This window comes from Halichoerus grypus, chromosome 10 (assembly GCF_964656455.1).
Source record: "Halichoerus grypus chromosome 10, mHalGry1.hap1.1, whole genome shotgun sequence".
Taxonomy (NCBI): Eukaryota; Metazoa; Chordata; class Mammalia; order Carnivora; family Phocidae; genus Halichoerus; species Halichoerus grypus.
In genome coordinates, this window is record NC_135721.1 from 52,096,047 (window position 1) to 52,110,550 (window position 14,504).

The 14,504-nt window shown below is 45.2% G+C and overlaps 2 protein-coding genes across 4 annotated transcripts in view; one reads left to right on the forward strand and one right to left on the reverse strand.

The window, feature by feature from the left end:
• Nucleotides 1-14,504, forward strand: part of LOC118533304 (uncharacterized) — a 187,285-nt gene that overhangs the window by 153,150 nt on the left and 19,631 nt on the right. Inside the window, exons 6-7 of one of the 2 annotated variants that reach the window (XR_013441757.1) lie at nt 9,124-9,278; nt 10,274-10,363. The exons of the other annotated variant lie outside the window; for it this stretch is intronic. The gene's annotated coding sequence lies outside the window, so the exon portion shown is untranslated. Of the gene's footprint in view, nt 1-9,123; nt 9,279-10,273; nt 10,364-14,504 lie in introns of those variants that run through there. 2 annotated transcript variants of the gene reach the window in all.
• ANTXR1 (ANTXR cell adhesion molecule 1) overlaps nt 1-14,504 on the reverse strand; it is a 223,709-nt gene that overhangs the window by 108,517 nt on the left and 100,688 nt on the right. For both annotated transcript variants that reach the window (XM_078056455.1, XM_078056456.1), the window contains exons 11-12: nt 6,112-6,181; nt 4,689-4,767 (exon numbers count right to left, since the gene is read on the reverse strand). In XM_078056455.1, the coding sequence (XP_077912581.1) occupies nt 4,689-4,767; nt 6,112-6,181 (149 nt within the window). The remainder of the gene's footprint in view (nt 1-4,688; nt 4,768-6,111; nt 6,182-14,504) is intronic.

The following is a 14,504-nucleotide window of genomic DNA, read 5'->3' on the forward strand; positions in this document are numbered from 1 at the left end:
CCTCTTCACCGAAATTATCATTTTTCAAATCACCATTTGGGTTGTCTCCTCCGTGAAGCCCTCATGTCTCTTCTTGAATTCGCTCCTTCCTCCCCATTCTGAAATCCTACAGCATTTACACCTGGCTCCCACCATCTCGTTCTTTATTTACACAGTCCTTTATATGTTTGTTGAGCTCTTTCTCCAAGTGGATTTTACGCTCCTTACGGGTAACAACTTCGTAAAATGTAAATGGAACAGTGATGACACAGTAGGACTTCAAGAAATACTTGCTGAGGGATTCTTTGATTTTTATACACTTTGGTTGGGTAATTATAAAATTTGAAGGGATTTATGTAAAAGAAGACCATCTTTCATGAAAAATTCTTTAAGGTGCTAACATCTGCTTGCTTTGCTTTCAAAAAGACAAACTTCTTTTAAGTATTTCCCCTAGGGCAGCACCATAGTCGTGATGTTCCCCGCTGTGGCTAGAGGCAGGGGAACTGGAGGGACGCAGGCCAGTTGAGACTCTAAAGATGGGATGTATTTACATATGCTGGTGAAAGGACTTTGGATGTGACCATTTTCTAGAGTCCGGGAGTCCTGGAGCTCCACAAAGTTTACCATTTGTATAGGAATCTTTTAGCTCTTGGATGGAAAAAACTCTTTCCTGTAAAACTTCATGGAATTTCTGCTCCTGGCAGGGACAATAGTTATTCATTGTGGATCTTGAAAACTATGGCATGGTTGTCCAAATGGGCACCAAATAAAGCGAGGAAAGAAAAGTCTCAACTACATATTTTAAAATTATTTTTGGTTCCAGGTGATGGGTGGGGCAGGCTGTGACTGGCATCGACAAGACTAAACCCTTTACTCAGACCCAGGGGATCACTTCTGATCTAAAAACCTTGTCCTCCAAACCAGCTGCTGAAGAAACAAACGCAAGTCCAAGACCTTATGTCATATCCTGAATGGCCACACATTCCACCTGCGATGGCTTCAGTCTTTTAAATTTGAGCTTCTGTGGAGGGTCCTATTGGGGATTGGGATTTTCTGTTTGACTATAGACCCATTTTTTTCCCCTAGATGATTTTGACCATCTCGTCTGCCTCCTTTCAATCACCTGTGCTTGGCTGAGTGACAGACATGGACCCCTAGGGATCCATCTTATCTCAGGAGACTCCTTTTATTGTAACAGGCCTCTGAAGTGGGAACCAACTCTCTGGAAACAATTTCCAGTTAGTTCAATAATTTTGACTAAGCTTCTACTATGATAGCAGCTAACATTTATTAAGCACTTACTCCCTACCAGACCTTCTACCAAGCACTTACCATCTATCATTCCGTTTAATATTCACAATGCAGCAAAGAGAGATAAAGTATTATTATTCTAATTTTACAGATTAGGAAATTGATGCACAAAGGGGCTAAACACGTTGGTCAAGGCACACAACTAGTTGACCACAAAACTGACCTCCTGATTTTCCCCTCCACCCCAAATCTCCTTCAGTCTTCCCCCTGTCCATTGAGGGCAACTCCATTCTTTCAGGTACTTAGGCTGAAGCCCATGGGACTATGCTGGATGCCTCTCTTCTCAAGCCCTACATCCAATGCTTCAGGAAATCCATCAGCTTTGCCTTCATGGTATATCCAACTCTGACTGCTTTTCTCATCTCCATTGCTCCCTGCTGAGTCAAGCCAGCATCATCTTTTGCCTGAAATATTGCCATAACCCTCCTAACCAGTCACAGTCCTTCCATCCCTGTCTTCCCACGGGCTGTTCCAGCAGCCAGAGTGATCTTTCAAATCCAAGTCAGCTCATGTTGCTCCTCTGTGCAAAAGCCAAAGTTCTCACAAGACCCTCCACTCTCCATCCCCATGACCTCACCATCTCCCGCTCGCCTCCCTGGATCTCTTCCATCGACAGACCACCAGCTTTCCTGCTCTTCTGGAACACACTGAGTGTCTCTGGTTTTGAGGTCTAAGCCCTGGGGCCCTCTGGTTGGTATGTTCTTCCCCCAGTAGCCTCACAGTCAGCTTCAAAAATGTCTCCTCAAACGCTACCTTCTCAACGCATCTCTGTTTATATTACCCTCACTCAAGTAGTACCAAGTCGTCTTACTTGGTTCTATTTTTTCTGTAGCATATATTACCTTTTGACATAGTGTGTAACTCATTTGTTATGTTTCTTGTTTCTTGTCTGCTTTCTCTCCCTCTGCCCTTCCCCACTAGACAGAGAGCTTTGTCTGTAGTGTTCTCTGATGTATTCCAGGGACTCAGGACAGTGCCTGGCACATTATACATGATCAATGGATATTTGCTGAATAAATGAATGAATGGTCCTAGATCTCAAATCTTAGGGTGTTCATAATTTTGTTGTAAACATGTGGCATTCTCAAGTGAGAAGGGCAATAACACAGAAGATGTAATGAGGTGGTGTTTGTCAAGGGTCAAGTGAGCAGAAAACTTAGTGACGGGCACTCAGGTAAGGGAGATATAAGAATGAGTTGGAAAGATAGAGGGGACTTAGCTCTGAACTCTTTTCATTCCACAGTACAATAGTAAGGACACCCTTTTTTCTTAGCTTATGGGCCCAGGACTTAAGCCATAGTCCTAGTCTTGTAGCTGCCATACCACAAGTTTGCAAAACTTCCTGAGATGTTTCTCTTCCTCTTCCCCATGCCCTTGTGGCCTCAAGGGCATGGCTGTTTCTCTGTGGTATGGTCAGACGTAATGAGAAATACAGGCCCAAACTGCTGGATCACTCAAAAGCAGGGAGGAATCTGGAATGGAATTGTTAGGTTTGGGGTATTTTAATCATTTCCTGGAGGTTGGCAAGTTCCAGAAGGGTCAATTTCTAAAAGAATCAGGCGGGGTCCACTTAAAGAAATTTCACCGTTTCTCCAAAAGGTTTTCATATTTGGTCTCTGGATTTGATGTTCCACTGAGGGGTGCCTGAGACATGGACCTTTTTCAGTGGTGACACTTCTCTGTGACAACCCTACTTCCTTACTTTGGTCAAGTAAAACTTTTCTGTTGTCTATACTCATTGCACTGGCTTACCCTGTTTTCAAGAAAACTGATTTGCTCCTACCACAGGATGGAAATGTGTGTGTGTGTGTGTGGGGGGGGGCACAGGGGGCAAGTTAAGAGGGAAAATTGTCCAACATGAGGCCGGACCTCCTGCTTATTTATGAGATGACTCATTTTTTTTTTTTATTATGTTACGTTAATCACCATACATCATATCATTAGTTTTTGATGTAGTGTTCCATGATTCATTGTTTGTGTATAACACCCAGTGCTCCATGCAGAACATGCCCTCTTTAATACCCATCACCAGCCTAACCCATCCTCCCACCCCCCTCCCCTCTAGAACCCTCAGTTTGTTTCTCAGAGTCCATAGTCTCTCATGGTTCGTCTCCCCCTCCGATTCCCCCCCTTCATTTTTCCCTTCCTACTATCTTCTTTTTTTTAACATATAATGTATTATTTGTTTCAGAGGTACAGGTCTGTGATTCATCAGTCTTAAACAATCCACAGCGCTCACCATAGCACACACCCTCCCCAATGTCTATCACCCAGCCACCCCATCCCTCCCATCCCCCATTTTGATCTTCTCTGACTTCAGGGCATGCCTGCTATCTCTTGTCCATCTGAGACAGTGTTAGGGAGACAAGCCCCCATTACCGAAGGGTTCTAATGACATGTCCTCCAAAGCCCAGGCAGGACATGACCATAGTATCTGCCCAAGCTGACCATTAGGCCAAACACATTAGCCTTTAGAATGAGCCAATGGAAAAAAGTGCATCTGGTTAGAACTCCTGACTATTCAGACAAAGTTAATTTGGAACTGCTCATGTTAGGGGCTGAATCTGCAGAAGAGCCCCTAAGCCCTGGCAGCCCTCTGATGGGCTGAGCTCTGAGATCCTGCCAGCAGGAGAGAGTACTACACTGGCCGAAGGCCTGCCACCTGAGAACCTCCCCAGAAGGCCTTGGAACCACCACTCCTGGCTTTGCTTCAGTTGGTCCGGCACGAGGCCTGGGCATCGTATTTTTTAAAAAGTTGTCCAGGTGATTTTATGTGTAACCAGAAATAAAAACCACCTGCCATTAAGGACCCAGAGAGGTGGTGTCTGAGTTGCTGGTGGAAGACAATCCACTCCTGCCTTACAATCCCTGTGGCATAGCACCCCCCGCCCCCACCCTGCTTCACCAATTTTCCCTTTTCTCCTAGATTATTTCCACAATCATATAAACAAGCTGCAATTTCTCCCATTCTAAATGAGACTCTCCTTATATTCCACATCGCCCTTTAGTTACTGCCGTATCGCCTGCTTCTGTTTAGGGAAAAGCTCCCTACGTTGTGCTTTCTGGGTGTGCCGTCCAATTTCTTTCTGCACTCTTCCTCCTAGACCCAGTCCGTCCGGATATCCCCCCCACTACTGCACAGACTCTGGCCCTGTCTTACCATCTGGACACGCCGGTGCGTCCAGGTCTCACCCTTGGTCACAGAAGTGGACCAGTTGGAGAAACCCAGCACAGGCCTTCCCGATACCCTCTGGGGGTCCTGCATGCCCCCGATCCAGCCTACAGCTGGCCCTGCGGGGCTGGGATCAAAGCTCAGTGAACAGAATGCAGAACCGGAAACTTCCAGGCAAATGAGAATGACAAATAGAGCCTTCAGGAAAGGGAAGGCGATGACTTACGCAGCGTGTGGTGGTGATGATGACCGAACTGGAGATGAAAGAGAGGCCATCGTTCATGCTGACCTGAAGCGCAGCTTTCCTGCAATGACAAGGGAAGCAGAGACGCTCAGCATGGTGCGCGAGGAGCAAGGGGCCATAAGCCGGATGCTTAAGTCCCCTGCAGGCTCTGCTCCTAACTATCCCGGGGACTGTGGTCTCTTCCCCTGGGGGCCTAAGGGGGTCTCTTTTGTAAAATGTGGAGGATGGCTTCTAGGGCCCACCCGCACGCTCTAACATTCTAGAGAGATGTCGGGATACCCTTGGCTGGTGTGTCAAGGTATTGCGTTCAGCCCGTCTTACGTGGTAGCGAATTGCATTGAACCAGCAAAGCCTGCTACCATTTAATTTACCCGTCACGTTGTTGCAGGAAGAAGTTTTCCCAAAACGTGGCTTGAGTCTGTGGGCATAAACTTGTCAAACTGTAAACCTAATGTTCTGTTGCGGTTACCGGGGCTCTCTGTGACCGATCCTGATGAGGGGGTTTGCTACCATCCCGACAAGCTCACGGAGGTACAGCGGAGGATGACTGACCTTCTACCCTCCTTCCTTCTCTGTGAGACTCACTGAAACCTGAGCTGCTGCTTTGCTTGTCTTTGGCAGTATGGACACAGGGTTAGTTTGTGGAATCAGTGGACTTGAAGGTCAGTATTAGGCAACCAGACTTGGAGGCTTTACAGTTACAACAAATGATTGAAAGCAGAAGTTAGATGAACATGTTTAGTATTTTTTCCTCAAAGCCACCATTCTCTCTTCAGCCTGTTACAACCATGTTTACGGAGAAGCGAGTTTGTGTTCTCTGACGAACACCCAGCGGATATCCGATGCCCTGCAGGGGCTCAGAGGAAGGAGCACTGAGCTTGGCCCAGAAGTCTGAATCTGGGGTCTTGAACCCACTCTTCTTAACCCCTCTGAACTTCCTTTCTGTGTTTCCTTATGGTCTAAGGAGGAGATAATCATTCAGCAGAGCAATTACGACAGGGCGAGATAATATGTGTTGGGAGGGTTTTGGGAAGTGTGAGCACTAGAAAGGTAGCTGTGATTAAGTGAGACATACCTTTGTTGGAAACTAGACCCTTCCACTATGGCAGTGTGACCTTGGGCAAGCTATTTAAGTTCTCTCAGCCATAGATTCCACATCTGTAAAACTGGGATGACGTGAGCATCTGGTTCTTTGGGAGCTTGGGAGGATAAAGGGAGGTACTCTTTATAAGACATCTGTCCTGGTGCCTTGCTCACCCGAAGCACTGGCGCCATCATCGTTACCTGGAGAGGTCTAGACAAGGCTGCGTGACAACAACGAAGAGAGACTCTTTCTTCTCCCTTTGTCCCCTCTACCTCCTCTCTCCTCCCTGGCTGTAAGGTTCAGTTGCTGGTGGAAACTTACATGCCAACTTCTTTTAAGATAGGTGCTGGACACAGCAAGTAAGTGTCTTCCACAGTGAAGGGCTTCTCATCTGTAAAAAGGAAGTCACCGGATTAAGAAGAGTGAAGCAACTTTACAATTTCATGTTCAGTGACTCCTAGAGACCATCCACCAAATCCTGGGAGACATGAGAAAAACAGTAACTCTGAAATGGACACTGGTCTTGAGCCATAAAATCCACTCGAGTGAATGAACTTTAAGGTTCTCTTGCTAGAATACTAGTCCCTGACCTCATACATCCAATTGAGTCAATCAGTGAACAAATAGAGACTGAGCCCTTACCATTGACTAGGCATAACTGAGGGGAATCCAGAAGATATCAGACTGGTCCCCAGGGAACTTCAGGTCTGAGTCTAGTTTGAGAGAGAAGCCACATTCATGGAGAAAGTTTGTTGACACAGCATTATTTATAATAGCCAAGACATGGAGTGAGCAACCTAAGCGGATGAGTGGATAAAGAAAATGTGGCAGGGGCGCCTGGGTGGCTCAGTCGTTAAGTGTCTGCCTTCGGCTCAGGTCATGATCCCAGGGTCCTGGGATCGAGCCCCGCATCAGGCTCCCTGCTCTGCGGGAAGCCTGCTTCTCCCTCTCCCTCTCCCACTCCACCAGCTTGTGTTCCCTCTCTCGCTGTGTCTCTCTCTGTCAAAAAATAAATAAAAATCTTTAAAAAAAAAAAAAAAAGAAAATGTGGCATATGTGTGTGTATATATATATATACATATATATATATATATATATATACACAACATAGATTATTCAGTCATAAGTTAGTAAGTCTTGCCATTTGTGACAACATGGATGGACCTAGAGGACACTGTGCTAAGTGAAATAAGTCAGACAGAGAAAGATAAATATCTTATGATCTCACTTATATGTGGAATCTAAAAAAGAAAAAAAAATGAACTTATCGATAACAGAGAACAGATTGGTGGTTGCCAGGGGTGGGGGATGGGTGAAATGGGTGAAGGTGGTCAAAAGGTACAAACTTCCAGTTATCAAATAAGTCATGAGGATGTCATGTATAGCGTGGTGACTATAGGTCATAATACTGTATTGCATATTTGAAAGTTGCTAAGAGAGTAAATCTTAAAAGTTCTCATCACAAGAAAATAATTTGTAATTATGTATGGTGATGGATGTTAACTAGATTTATTGTGGTGATCATTTCATCTTCTATACAAATATTGAATCACTAGGTTGTACATCTGAAACTAATATAATGCTTTTTGTCAATTATATCCCAATTTTTTAAAGAAGAAAAAGCTTTCTGACACATACAAGAAGTAGCTAAGCCAAAATATTATTTAGCTTCAGAAGACAGAGAGCTCTCTTTAGGTGGGTGACGTGGTGAGGTGACAGGGAACACAAAACTTGAGATGTGCTTTGGCAGAGAGATTGGGAAGAGGCATTCCTGGTGGGAGGAATGGCATGAGCAAAGGCAGAGCAAACAAAAGATATATTCTAGGGTTGGAGGTAAGTAGGATTTGAAAAGATCAGTATAGGAAGAAATTTGGTCTAAATTCTTTGTGTGAGAATGTAGGAATTTGGACACAGGTCTATTAGCTGTGAAAAGAACTTTAGAGGTTTTTGGAAAAAAAAACTTGAAGGGATGATTTTGGGAGTTTCAGCAGATATAGCTGTGAAAGATGGATGAGAATGGGGGAACTCTGGAGGTGGGAAGTTCTTGCTCTTACTCTATGGGTGAAAAGAAGAAAGCTTTCATCTCAAGCTCCTTAAAAACTTCATTGTGTCCCAGGTTCTGGGGCTGAGAAGTTACTAACTGTAGTCAGTATATAGTACTCATGCCTTCATGATGCAACATTTAAGGGTGTGTGCTCTGTACCAAACATTGTGGTAGGACCTGCGGGGGATATGACGATGAATAATATGAGTCCCTTTAACCAAGCGGTGAATAAAATGCCTGCCCTAGAAGAAAGGAATACGTGTATAATTGAAGGATGGTATTGTGCTATCAGCATTTGTTACAAAACGGATGTCTCTAATGACATTGGACTGTGGCTGACACTAAACACTTGCTTGAGTGGGGACTAGGAAGGCTGGCGCCCTCTGCCTGGATTGAAGCAGCAGAGCCGCCTGGGGTGAGGGTTAGAGGACATGTCTGAGTGCTAAGCATGGTGTCTCCATGGAAGGAGGCGGAAGAGAATGGTCCATTACAGTCTTCTCTGATGTCTAGGGAGATCTGCAAGTGGTGAACAGTTAGTGGGGTTGTTCCAAGTCATTCACTGATCATTCATTCATTCAACAAATATTTATTAAAGGCCTTCTATGAACTGGAGACACAGGCTTGGAGAACAGAAACATGGTTTCTGATTTCATGGGTTTTGTAGGAGCCGCAGGGGAGACAGTTATTAAGCACTTTCATTTTTATTAAAAAATATATTCTTTCGAATGTCTTCTATGTGTCAGGCATTGTGCTAGGCCTTGCAATGAACAAAACAGATGAAAGCACCTTGCTCAAGGAGCTGACATGCTGGAGATGACACAAGTTACTATTTAACTATAATTGTGGTGAGCACAAAGAAAGAAAGAGAAGGAAGGTCAGGAAATGCTTCCCTGAGGGAAGGCGATATAAGCTGAGACCTGTGGTCAGGCGAAGAGGACACGGAGTGGGACAGGCGGCCCTGCAAAGATCCTGGGGCAGGAAGGAGCCCAGAGCCTTTGAGAGCTAAAGGAAGGTCAACAAGGCTGGTGAATTTGAGTGAGACAGTGGCTCAAAATGAGGCTAGAAAAGGCAGCAGGACCAGATGACCGAGGCCTTGTAGGCCATGGTGGGGCTTTGGGGATTTTTCCTAAAAACAACAAGTATTGGAGGTCCCTCCTCATATGTAGAATTAACCTTCACAGATCATGGAACATTGCTGGAACAGTGGAGGTGTGTTGAATGAAACTAGGAAGCTTCTGATGACGTTGGCGGATCACACAATGCCTGAACTGAGCATTTTTATTTTCAAGATACTTCCCAGCCTCTGGTGATGATCATGCCAGCAAGACTAATGCAGGCCATGCTGTGGGTCGGCGCTCTCCATGCGCCTTGCATAAGCCACATCACCAAATTTAACCTGCTAGCAATGCTACCAGGGAAGGATATTATTCCCTTCATTTGAAAGGTGAGGCACAGACGTAGAGAGGTGAAGAAACTTGCCCCATGTTACACAGGGGAGCTTGGATCCACACCCAGGCAGTCTGGCTGTTGCCATGCTTTACCTCCTTCTACAACGACCCTGTGAACTGAGGCAAGGCAAGGACATTGGGCTCATTTTCCAGACGCAAAATGGAGGCTCAGAGAGGTGACAACGACCCATGGTTGCACAGCAAGTGAGAGGCAAAGCCAGGACTAGAACTGAATTCTCCATTTTTCCTCCCTTGCCAAGAGCCTCTCCATTCCAGGACAGGTTTGTGTTAGAGAATAAACCGAGCTTGGGATAGGCATGGCTGACTAGAAACTGTATTTATTTTTTCTTGGCCGTGGCTTATCCTGCAGCACCTGTGCTAGCAATACCTGGGAGTGCAGATGCCTGCCCACGGAGCCAGCCCACGGAGCCAGCCCACGGAGCCACGGGGCAGCCACAGAGTGGCCACAGGAGGCCCCGGGACTCTTGGCTGCACTCTGTGGGAAGTGCTGGCCACGTAGAGGTGGGCACCCAAGTCAGAGACGGTGCACTGCAGTGACACAGGGAGACTCAGGGCCCGGCGTGCCCAGGCGGCTGTTAGTGCCCATGCACCTTCCAGGGCCTTCTCTGCAAAGCTCTTCCCCGCCCTCCATTCCAACTGGAAAGGAGTGAGAGGACAAGACTGGCCTAGGTCACTTAGACATTTCTCTTTGCCTTGCCTTCATTTTCCTTTCCTGCCTGAGAGACCAAATATTTCTGGAGCGAAGCAGAGGAAAACCTCACTGGGAGGACTGAGGACGCTTTACGGGGGCTGTAACTCAGGCCTGACTCCGCCTTCCATCGGTTTATCAGCCTCTGGGGCTGTGGGCCCCGCTCTGGGGAGCTGGCATTTTCTGCTCTGAGAGGGAGTGTTTGGTTTGGAGCCTGTTTTCACTTTACCACAAAAATGAGTGACTTTTTTTTTCTTTCTCTCTCTCTCTCTCTAAACAAAGGAGGGCCATTTGGTTTCCATAACTCAGATCATCTGACTCCTTCCTGGAACGTCCTCTTGGGAAGCAGGGCACAAAGCCTGCCCCCTCGGCTGAGCCACGTTTGGCTCAGGGGCCGTGCCAACCTTGCTGCTGCCTCCGCCAAAGCCAGTGGTGCTGGGATGTTGGTGGGACCGTAAGCCACTCCGAGCACGACCGCGTCCCAGTTCCTCTGTCCACTGGGCAGCGATTTCACTGCTGGTTAGCCCTGAGTGGGCAGCGGGGTGGAGACCAGGAGCTAGGAGACCAGCACTTGGCTCTTGGGCAACAGGGGGAGAAGACTGGGGGGGCAAGAGTTTGAGACCAGAAGTTAAGGGAATTTTTAGATGATCTGTAAATATAAATTTCCTTGCCTTTTACCAAAGATATTTCAGAATTCAGTACATAGGTTAATCTAGAACATTTGTCTACAGGAGTCTGATAATTGAACAGAAGCTTGATTTAAACCAGGATTTGGGGCTCAATGAGTGTCGTTACACCAAATTGCCAAACACCCTAGGCTTGAGAACTGGGCATTCCTGAGGATGAGAACAGAGGGCACAGAGTGGGGCAGAGTACCCATACATACATCCATATCCACGTATCATCTAAATCTCTATGTTTGTACTAATTTTGTCTAACACTATATACCCATGGTCTTGTTTGACATTACTATTATTTATCATTTACAATTTGGGAAACTGGGGCTCAGAGAGGTTCGTTAATTGAATTAGTGTCGCACCACTTGTAAATGTCAGGGCTGAAATTCAAACCCAGGTTTTGTTGCAATGATTTGCCCAAGGTCAACGCAGCTAGCTTTTTCACAGGGGTAATTTAAACTATTAAATTAAACTAGTTAGCCATTTCACATTGTCATTATCTCACAGCTGATTTTGTGATACAGCCTGGCCTACACCATGAGCCAAGTCTTTTTATACCTGGCCGCTTTGAGAGCAAACGGTTAAGATGCTCCGTGGGCAGGGTTGGAGAACACTGTCACCTATGGGAGGGGATCAGGATTGAAAATCTCTGTGGTGAGGTTCAGGCACCTTTTGAGAGACAGTGATCTACTATAATGAACCCATGTTCCAGAACCATACACTCAAGTACATACATTCCCAGGTTTTGACCTTGGATCAATGTAATTTTTTTGAGACTATTGAAGAAATTCCCAGAATTCTTCCCTGCAGTTGGTGACTATCTAATGGATTTGGGATAAAACCAGGATTAAAATTCATTAGTTAATTCAAACACCAATCACAGTGAATCCTTTTATAGGGCTGATTAAATAATTCAAATATTTTTCAAGCCTTGGCAATCTTTTCTTGATATAAATATTTATTTCTGGTCAAAAGGACAGGCGAAACCTTTAGTCTTATCTGGGGGTGCTTGTTGAAACCCTCCAAAAGCTGATGTAAGCTCCAAAGTAGAGTTTACATTCCTACTGTTACAAAATAGTGAAGGTTAGGGACTAAATGAGCTCACCCTGCACTTTCTCCCAATCTCCGCTGGGTCTAGGGAGCATTTTCAGGGCATCCCTGAGCCAAGCATAACTGTTCAGCACCAAATTATCAGCTGGTTTAGGAATGTGTCTGAATGAAGGGAGAACAGACAGGCTAGAGCTAGGCTGGATGTTTCTATCTTCTCGCTGACTTCAAAAGTAACCATCTTTTTAAAAAGTTAAGCTTTTAAAATGCTGTGCAAAAACCTGAAATAAAATGATATTCAGCAGGACTCCAAGTTAGTGAAATTCAAAGCATCTGGGTTGAGCTTTCTGGAGCTTCAGCCAGAAAGGAGGTAGTTGATTGCCCTCCTGGGGTTCCTGCAATGATAATTCACAAACATGGGGATTTTACTGCAAAGCTAAATGGAGCCCATTGCTTAGAGTAGAAGGAAATTAATATTTATTGGGTACGTATTCTGTGTCAGGCCCCGAGTGGGGAAGTTTTCATAAATGCGTGAGATAACAAGCCTGGGGATTTTCTTGACAGAAGACATTAAACTCTAATTAAGGGACAAAGCAAAGAATTTGAAAGTGGAGAGAATGGCTTCTATTTGGAAAGGCTGAACAGTGGTTCTGAGGTCAGAGGAATGAGAAACAAGAGTCAAGACAGAACGGGAAGAGATGGTAATGAAGTGCTGGTGAGTGGGGCCGAGTTGGGAATAATCCTCAGAACACAGCGCATCCGCTATAATGTCCTTTCATGCCCAGCTGAAGCCAGAGTTGGCCACCGTCCTCCCTAGGCATGGCTCACATCTACCTCCCTCTTCCCTGGCCTGGAATTGTTGCAGGGTTTCCTTGGAAGCCCTCATTGGCTAGTTGAACCTGGCCAACAGGTTCCAGGTAAGTTCCCTGGGCCTCTACATAACTATTTTACCAGTTCCTGTAGGTTACAGGTATCCAGGATATGTCTTTTGGTTTCTTTTCCTGTTCTCTGGGGGCAGGTTGGACCAGGATGGAGAAACAATGAGCTCATTAAGAGCCTGGGCTCGAATTCCATCACAGCTCTGTCACCCGCTGGCTACGTAACCCTATCTGCAATCCAGAGGTCTCGCGAATCAGAGATCAGATGTGAATCATACTCATTTCATAAGCTGATGTAAATTTTAATGAGATGATTGGATTAAGTGCTCAGCATTTAAGCACTTGACATGTCAACTATTGTTACTAAAGTGGGGTACTGCTAGGTTCATTGTCTCTGAGGCACCTGAAAAACAGAAGATGTGAACATGTGTGCAAACTGAATATGTCTTGCAACTTACCTACCAGGTTGTGTCAGGGCTAGATGGTATAGGGGTGACAAGAAGAAAGTCATCTATCCAAATAGGATCTGTGGACATGTATATAGTGCCATGGTTCTCCGATGTGATTTTGTCCCTCAGGGGACAACTGGCAATGTCTGAGACAGTTCTGGTTGTCATACTGGGACAGAAGTACTACCGGCATTTAGTGAGTAGAGACCAGAGATGGTGCTAAATATCCTACACTGCACAAGGCATCCTTCTCCCCCCCTCAACAAAGAATTATCTGGCCCCGAATGTCGATAGTATCAAGGTAAGAAATCCTGGTATAATGTCTATCATGGCTTTATATATATATATATTTTGCCCATTGTAGAGGGTCCTTTAGATATTACTGGGTGGTCCACAGCCCCCAGGTATTGGTAGAATGTTCAGAAAAGTTCAGAGGTGTTACAAAGTGATGGGTAGAGGAGGGAAGAACAGCTTGAGGTTCATTGCAAGACACCTGGTTGGAGAAAGGAAGAGTGCCTCCATGCAAGCTTCATGGGTCCAGGTTTTCCTGGTGGTAGGTGGTATAGCACCTGAGCCACTCTGCTTGGTGGAGCTTTATAACTAAAAGGGGCATTCCAGAAGTGGGACTTAGAGTGCTGCCAAGGTTCTGAACTGATGTGGGCGGGAAGCATGTAGAGTGGAACACCTTCCCTATAAACAGCAATATAGGACTCAGAACTGAGTGCAGTCTTAGAAGATAATGAAGTGTGTTATCCTGGTCACTGTGTACACGAGGATCAAGATTCCATCAGGGCCCCAGGAGAAGGAAAAAAGAAGGGACCATGAGTCCATTCCCAGAGGAGTGCAGGGACCAGCCTTGCTGGTCTCTGGATTGTCTTTTTTGGGCTTACGCATTTCCCAGTCCCACACATGGTGTGACCCCTGTGGGTCTAGGCTCACTGGCTCCTGGAACTGGTCCTCAGCACAATTAGTTTGATTTCTCAGGATGTAAATGATTTTCTGCTCATATTTTCTGTTATTTTTATTAATTACAAAGGTAATACATGTTTAGCAATAGGAGACTCAGAAAAGTGAGTGTGAGAAATAAGTGAGAAGTCTGAGCGAGACAGAGAAGTATATAAAAAAGAAATGAAAATCCTTGGTAATCCTAACTTCCAGTGATAAACACTGTTAATGCTGTGGGGTATACTATTTCAGGATTTTTTTTCTATGCATATTATTTTTTACATAATTGGAATCATACTACACATAACGTCATGGTATTTGACATTCATCTTTATCTGAAGGTAATAGGGGCGGTGTAGGTATTGCAAGAAAACTTAATGAAAGTAATGGGCCCAGGACTCTTGCAAAATATTTTCCCCTCTCAATAAATCTACACCAAAAAAATTCTTGACCATTTGACATTTATAAAACTTACAAATTATCTTCTAAGCAAAGCATCAGCCTTTAAAAATTGAGG